Source organism: Dipodomys ordii, unplaced genomic scaffold (assembly GCF_000151885.1).
Source record: "Dipodomys ordii isolate 6190 unplaced genomic scaffold, Dord_2.0 Scaffold26, whole genome shotgun sequence".
NCBI lineage: Eukaryota > Metazoa > Chordata > Mammalia > Rodentia > Heteromyidae > Dipodomys > Dipodomys ordii.
The window spans coordinates 263,839-272,212 of NW_012267242.1; the positions used below are offsets into that span (position 1 = coordinate 263,839).

Consider the following 8,374-nt stretch of genomic DNA (forward strand, 5'->3'; position numbering starts at 1 on the left):
CAGCTCAAGGCTAGCGCTCTACCACTTGAGCCACAGCGCCACTTCCGGCTTTTTTTTCTTTTTGCTTATGTGGTGCTGGGGAATCGAACCCAGGGCCTCAGGCATGCAAGGCAAGCGCTCTACCACTAAGCCACCTTCCCAGCCCCTACATTTTCTTTATAGTTAAAGTGATTTTGAATTCTATTTTGTTACTTGTAATCACAGCTTAACTCACTCACAGACAGCCAGAACTTTAACCAAAAGGTCCAGAAAGAGAAGGAATGGAAGCTGTGCGTAGGAAGGATCAGGGATTTTTCTTCCATGGCAAGAGAAAATAGACCTGAGCTAAAGGCCAACTGTGAAACCATGAGGTGAAGAGATCATGCATTTTGCTGCCTAAAATGCACCAGTGTTTCCCATTGTCTATCCAAGTCTAAGAAAAATTGATAGTTGTGCATCAGTTGGAAACACCCCAGGAAACCTCATATTTTGCTCTGTCTAAGAACACTACAGACAGATAGACAAATAGACAAACCTTTGAACAGAACAGGAAACAAGACAGAGACAGTTCCTACTCTCTGTGGAGCTTATAGCCATGCACTACAGACAGACAGAGTTAGAAAAGGATAATGAGGTGTCTGTAGGAAGGTGTAACAAGGGTGCTAGCCTTGCCTATGTGGAAGGGAAGTTGTCCCTAAGGGAAAGAGAAGACACAGACACTTGAAAGATGAGTTCGAGGCAGCAGACAGGATGGAAAGCAGTTATAGTTAATAGATAGCTGAGATGTGTGGCTGTTCACATGAGAGGAAAGTAAACGATGGATCCGGGATCCAAACCTCAGCCACCAGGCCATGGATGGTGAAGCTTAGATTCAAAAAGCTGATAGCAAAAACTACAGGGTAGAATCGTCAAATTTAGCTTTAGATGTGGTAAGTCTGATCCCTGCAAGACACACAAGTTGAAACACAGGAGAGGCAGGGGGTTATGCAGTTCCAGCATTCAGATCCTTGTGTAGTCTATAAAGAGCCAGAAATGGAAGCGCCAGTAGAAAAAGAACAAGAAGAGATGATAGAGGAGATAAAGTACAGAAGAGATGCTCCAGGACTGTCCTGAGAATTGCTGCCATTTATAAGTCAGGCAAAAAGGAAAACCTGGGGCTGGGAAGTTGGCTCAGTGGTAGAGCTCTCACCTTGCATGCTTGAGGCCCTGGGTTCAATTCCTCAGCACCACATAAGCAGAAAAAAAAAAAGCCGGAAGTGGCGCTGTGGCTCCAGTGATAGAGCACTAGCCTTGAGCTGAAGAGCTGAGGGACAGCACCCAGGCCAAGAGTTCAGGCCCCACGACCGGACCCAAAAAAAAAAAAGGAAAACCTGCTAGGGAATGGGTCTGGAGGAAAACTAAGAGAATATGAAATCACAGAAGGAAGGAAGGAAGTAGTAGTCTCCAGTTTCTAGGCAGGTGATCACGTACGTATTTATGCCGTACCTTGCTCCTACCTACTACATCCTCCTCATTTGTAGCATTTCCAAAAACTCTTTCTTTATGCCCCAACACCAGTCTGGCCTAACTGCTCTTAGATTGTGCAAATGCTTTCTCATGAGTTGCCCCCATTTCATATGCAGCGACCCCTTGTTCAAGGCATCCCCCACCCCAGAGCATTGCTCCTTCCCAGAGTCCCCTGGTGAACAGAGTCAAACCTTTCACATGCTGACGGGCTCAGGATCATTCACTCCTAGGCCGTCTTTGATCACCTCCTCCCCAAATATAATCAACAGATTTCTCATTGTACTCTCATTGGTTACCTGTCATATTCTACTACTGTGTTTCTCCTGGCACATTGTAATAATGTGTTTGCATGTTTGTGTCCTCTACTTGACTATAAGCTTTTTATTTTCCTTCGTGCTGGATATTAGGTCTTGAACTCAGGGCCTTGCGCTCTTACATGGCTTTTTGTCAAAGTAGGCGCTCTACCACTTGAGCCACACTTTCACATTCAACCTTTTGCTGGTTAAATCTTTGAATGAAAGCCTCAGATCTCAGCTTCCTAAGTAGCTAGTGTTACAAAGGTGAGCCACCAGCACCGAGTGACTAACAGCTTCTTGAGAAGAGAAGTTTCGATTCTGCTTTCTGTAACTATGCTTAACACAGAGTCAGATTTATGGATAGCTTCGACCAATGTTGTGAACCTTCTTGGAAGCTGCCTAACTGTCACCCAGAAAGTGTGAGTGTCCTGAGTTGGGACCAAGGATCATAGGAATTGCATATGTGTGGAGGGTGCATATTTGTGGCAGGTGGCAAAAGCAACTGAATAACCGATGGCTTCCTTCCTGCCACACACCATTTACAGTGCTCGATCTCAATTCATCACATTCCCCAAGAGGATTCTCATCACTTTCACTTTACAGATGAGGAAGTAGGAGCCAGAAGTTAAGTCCCATGTTCAAGGTCAGATTCTGATAAGCGGAGGCATTGGGACTTGAAGGTACCCAAGTCTGCTCAACTCCAGAGCCCTAAATACTTAAATCTACTTGGCATTTAAGCATAAGGAAGTTTTGTGTCAATTCAGACTTGTAAAGTATACTGTTGCAATTCATAAATACTATGCAGGCAGCAAGGAGCATGTGAGCCTAACCACATTTGCTACTCAGCACAGATCAAGGGGCCTAGTCCCGCCTGCCTGCTCCATTGTCTGGTAGCTCTACTTGACCAGGAGCCATGAAGACCAAAAGCCAATGCCTATGAAGGGTCTATTCCTCAGTAGATTGTCCCAGGGGCAGGTTGGAAGGATGCCTGAGCATGAGCCAATGAGTGCAGTGCCAGACACCAAGTTGGAAGTGGAAGTGAAAGGTGAGCAGGCTAGAGTTGAGGGAATGAAGCCAACTTGCCAGATCTTGGGCAACTTCAGTCCCAAGGCACTGAGCCAAGGATGGGCTACTATGCCTAAAATAACTTTCCCCAGAGTCTTTACTGGTCATTTTGCAATCTCTATCCCCACACTGACTTTTAGGTTGATATTGATTTGGGACCCATTATATATGACCCCATGAAAAAATATAGATTTGGTCTTCCATTGAGATGAAGCCCACAAGAAACAATGAGACATTGTTTAAATCAGTGCTATCCAGTGCCAATGCATGTAGAAGGAACCACAAAGGCAGCTACAGTTCACAGAAAGAAGAGAGCAAGGTGTGCTGGCATACGCAGTGGAGGCTTCTCGGAGCTCACGAATTTGAACTTGGTCTCCAAGAAAAAAGGAAGATAGAATAGAAAGAGGATAGGGACAACCGTGTGTGCAGGCATGAGCAATGAGAATGGCTGAGCATTTTCCTCAACAGTAATGAGAAGGGATTGTTTGGGGGCTTAGAAAAAACTCCTCAGTAAAGACTTCTTGTGGGAGAAGAATAGGAGATACAAATCAGATGAGTAGGAAAGATCAGACCAATGAGTCCCTTTTTCCAAGAATATTAGGTCTTGAAAATTCAGCATGCATAATCTAGGAAGTTATCTCCTGGTATGTTAAAATAATCAACAATAGAATCTAGAAGTTTAAAAAGAGATGTTTGGTAGAAGTCTTCAAAATGGATTAGAAAAGAAAGTATTTAGGGTAAAAGCTGTCCATCAAAAGACTCAAATGCTTTTTTGAGTATCCACTCAAAGTCTGACTACATGTGAATATAATATAGTCCCATCCCTGCCAAAATCCACAGTCCACCGGAGAAATTAAACCCATAGTTAACTATTGAGGACCTACTATGTGCCAACAATTATACCAGGCACAGGAACATGGTAAAGAACAAAACAAAGTTCCAGCCCTCATGAAACTCATCCTTTAATGGAACTGAAAGACAATTCAAGACCAAACCAATACTTCTAGCTACATAAGATTAGATGACAAAGCAGGACACCAAAGAGAGAGTGACAAGATGGTAAAGTCAGAGAAGGCCTGGTCAGGAAACTGGCACAACATTTCAGGCCCAAGAACCAATAAATTGCATTGGCAATGCTAAGGAATAAGGATATTGAAAGGAAACTTCGTTTGAAAGTACAGAGATGGCAAGGAATCTTATGTTCAGTATGCCAAGTCTGTGACCACAGTGGATACCCACGCAGAAAGGTCTAAAAAACTCTCAAGACCAGAGGAGATAAAGACTAGACATGTACTTTTAAAAATCATCTGTTGTGGGTTAGGTAGAGCAGGTGCTCACAAGCACAAGGCCATGAGTTCAATCTCCAGTACTGAATAGAACATTAAACCATCCATTAATATTTGAGTCACAAAAATCCTTCTCTGTAAAATTCATTGACATGAAATAACTAAATCAAACAGTCAAAACAAGAAAAAAATAAAGTGAAGTACAAAACACACAGCTAATTATAGAGTATCCAATGGTGACTTCTTCCTTCTCTTCAGTCTTTTGAATTCCAGTGGTGGACAGTGATGGTACAAGTAGCAAGCAGCTAGTAGTAGTAGTAGTAAGTAAGTAAATAAACAAACAGAAGTACATTCGTGACAAACCATCTGAAAGATTTCTGTCCTCTGTCCCATCAATATCAGGCATAGTTGCAGGAATAGCTCTTCCTGTTCAGCATTTATTCACCACTTGGACTACATGTTACCCTATTGTGATTTTTTTTTCCTCCTTCAACAGATGGCTGTGTTTTAATGTGTAGGAGAGAGAGTTTTGGAATACAAATTAAATGAATTTTAAACTGGTCCTACCAGTTCTTAGGAAGGACAAGAATGAAATGCTGGATAGACTTGACAGTGTTGTGGTTTGGATATGTTTGAGTGGGGGCGTGGAGGGGAGTTGGACTTTAATACTTATTATGAAGTATCAAATGTGCTTACGTAATCTAAATATGGCATTTAGAAGTATGATCTTTGGGAGGTGATTAGGCTTAGATAAAGTCATCGGGGTGAAGCCCTTGATTGAACCCTGATGGCAGAAGAAGGAGGAGGAAAAGGAGGAGGAGGAGGAGGAGGAGGAGGAGGAGAGACACACATAAGCACACATAGCCCTGTCTCTTGCTCCCTGTATTTTATTGAGAATTCACTAGCAAGGTCATCACCAATATGGCCCCTTGCCCTTGTACCTCCAGAACCAGAAGCCAAACTAAGTCTCTTGCCTATTATCTTACCTAACTCATGGTATTATGTTATCAGCAACAGAATATGGGCTAATACATGTAGGATGACTAACTGTTCCAGTCTTCTCAAAACTGTATACACACACACACACACACACACACACACCTTAACCCTGAGTTAAATAGATGTGTTGTCTGGCTGGGAATGGGGCTTAGTGGTAGAGTGCTTGCCTAGCATGCATGAAGCCCTGGGTTCGAATCCTCAGTACCACATAAACAGAAAAAGCCAGAAGTACCTCTGTGGCTCAAGTAGTAGAGTGCTAGCCTTAAGCAAAAAAAGCTCATGGACAGTGCCCAGGCCCTGAGTTCAAGCCCCAGGACTGGCAAAAAAAAGGAAGGATGGATTATCACTATAGCTTATTCTGACCTTCCTTCATGGCGATAACCAGTGAATGACCCATGTAAGACAATAAACCACTTCTCTAAAAGTAAACTTACCCCAGCCAAAGTACCTGTTTAGTTCCCAAGTGCTTCTTGGCCTCTCCACCTCCCACCCAGGAACCGGGCTGTCTTTTGCCACCCAGACCTAGGAGCTGTGCTCGGAAATTCCTGGGCATGAACTGACCCTGGACTTCTTTGCCTGTGACTGCCCTATCACTACCACCTAAACCACATACCAGTGACCTCAATCCATGCCACATGCTCTTCCCTCTGCCTTAGCCCTTGACGCAAGCTGGTAGAACCTGGGGGTAAAAGCCAGATTATCAAAGAAGTGAAAAAGGATGCTCATTTTAGATGTGCTATAACTGGGGAATCAACAAGAAAGGGGAACTTCAGATGCATTGCAACCTGTTGACCACGGAGGATATATGTATGGTTTGCGTCTTTGAGTAACCGCAACACAGGAAATGCTCACTGCTGCTTGGTCAATTTTGGAGTTTTGGGCTCAAAGGCTAGCTGACTCACCTTTGGAGCAGAAACCAAGTCAAGGCCCTTATATCAAGAGGCACAGCATATTCCCACCAGGTTGCCACCTTGTATGGAACACTCATGGGTACTGGGAAAGCTCACAAATCACTTCTGTCAATTATTAGGGAGTGCTTAAAAATTATGTGGAAGAAAATGCCAAGACTGAAACTAAACTTGGCTTGGACCCTAGTTACAGAATTTCCTTGCCTGACTAAGTTCAAAGAATAATACACTGAGGACACAATGCTCCAAGAATAATCTCATTCTCCACCCACAAACTCTTACCTGAACTACTCAGGGCAGGGGAAAAGGATAGAATTTATGGCTAATACTTACTTGCCTTTATTACTGCATTGCCTGGGAAGCAACCTCAGACCCCCAAGAGAAGCACCCTTTCCCCTATGACTACGGGGCTCAGCCAGACTGGCTGGGAAGGCTGTTGTAAGATTGCATCAGTGACCTTTGCAATTTTCTGGCCAGTTTGATTTCCTCCCCCTGCTCTTCCCCTTTCCCCGCTTAAAGCCCTTTGGCCTATTTGCCTCTCCTTCCCTCTGTACTTTGCTAACTCAGGTATATGCATAACCAAAGCTAAATTAGAGCCCCCCCCCCCAACCTCCAACCATCCAACCGGGGGATTGTGTTTCATCCTTGTCCAATCCTTAACCCTATATCTAACTCCAGCTTCTGCCCCCTTCCCACCTTCTGGGGTCTTTTATTTTTTCTTTTTTAAACCCTAGCTTCTTACCCAAGCTCTCTAGTGCTCCTCTCCTGTCATTTATTATACAGCTGAACCAGCACAGGAGAATTTCACCCACCGGCTCAAGGGACTGGCAGAGAATTATTGAAAAGAACATGAAATATTTCATTTTGGACAAGCAGATCGGTTTTTGTTGTTGTTGTTGTTTAACTAAGAGCCCCATTCCATGCTTGCATTCTCCAGCCCCAGAGTTCACTTCTCCAGTGTAAGTGGGGAAAATTGGGGACCTATAGCTGTTCCCTGATACATGGAAGTACATATAGTTCAAAAAGCAGCCTCTCTCTCTCTCTCTCTCTCTATATATATATATATATATATATATCTTTCTCTCTCTCACACACACACACCTCTATGCATTAAAGAACACCCTCAACAAATAGTTTTCTATTAAATGATCTACTCTAGCAACGTATGCAACCTTTGAATTACAACCCATCAGGCCAAGAAAATGTGAGAACATACTGCTTTGTGCACTGGATGGAGGTGACCTGTTGCACACACGGAGATCTGTTCACTTGCAGGATCCCGCCCACCCCCTTGCATTCTCTCGGGTCCCCACCACCCAGTATCCCCGCGGGAAGGTGACTGTCGGGAGGAAACATAAGAAATCTGTACATCTGTCCCTTAGAATCCCCAGATTTCCTCATCAGTGCCTCCTCAGGTTGCCCCTGCACACACTGAAGGCCACTAAGAAAGGGCCCCTGGCAGAAATGCAGGTGGATGCCTCCAACCCCCTCCTTCCCCCCTCCCCCCACCCCCCCCCCCCCCACTGCCTCCCCAGCCTGGGACCTGCACGGGGAGCCGGGCTCTGCGGAGGCCTCCTGCCAGGCCCCAGCCCGTTCCAATCCCCCTCTCGGACACCCCCTCCCAGCCCCTCCTCCTCCCTCTCTTCCTCCTCACCTTCCTCCCCGCCCCCTCCGGTCTCTGGCGCGGGCCCGGCGGGCTGGAGCCAGCCAAGCCCTCCAGCCGGGGAGGCGTGTCTCGGGCTGAAGATATAAGCGGCCCGGGGACGCGGATGGGGTGCCAGCTGCAGTGTCTCCATCTACAAGGGCTGCTGAGCAGGAGGAGGAAGAGGGAGGAGGAGGAGGAGGAGGAGGAAGAGGCCGTGGTGGAGAGCTCCCAGGCCGGCCAGGACGGACTGACGCACAGACTGACCGCCACCAGCTCGCTCCCGCTGGCCGCTTCCAGCCCAGGCTGTCACGAAGGTGAATCTCCCCCCCCCCCACCTCCCTGTCCCCCCCACCCTGTGCCCGGGAAGGGGGAGGGGGCGCTGCCCAGGGAACCCCGGGAAACATAAGCCATCTATCTATCTACCGGGACTGACGGACGCCCCACCCCCACCCCGCAGCCCCGACCCCTGCAGGTCGCGCCCGCCCCCCACACCCCCCCTCCACCCCGGGGCTGAGATGGAAACCGTCCAGGAGCTGATCCCCCTGGCCAAGGAGATGATGGCCCAGAAGCCCAGAGGCAAGCTGGTGAAGCTGTACGTGCTGGGCAGCGTGCTGGCGCTGGTCGGCGCCGTGCTGGGCCTGGTGGAGACGGTGTGCAGCCCCTTCGCCGCCGCCAGCCGTCTGCGCGAGG

The 8,374-nt window shown here is 46.8% G+C and overlaps 2 protein-coding genes across 2 annotated transcripts in view; one reads left to right on the forward strand and one right to left on the reverse strand.

Moving 5' to 3' along the window:
* Nucleotides 1–8,374, reverse strand: part of Lamb3 (laminin, beta 3) — a 139,526-nt gene that overhangs the window by 58,178 nt on the left and 72,974 nt on the right. The window lies entirely within an intron of this gene.
* Nucleotides 8,195–8,374, forward strand: part of G0s2 (G0/G1 switch 2) — a 19,171-nt gene continuing 18,991 nt past the window's right edge. Inside the window, exon 1 of the mRNA XM_013014976.1 lies at nt 8,195–8,368. Coding sequence (XP_012870430.1) covers nt 8,200–8,368 — 169 coding nt within the window. The 5' untranslated portion in view covers nt 8,195–8,199. The remainder of the gene's footprint in view (nt 8,369–8,374) is intronic.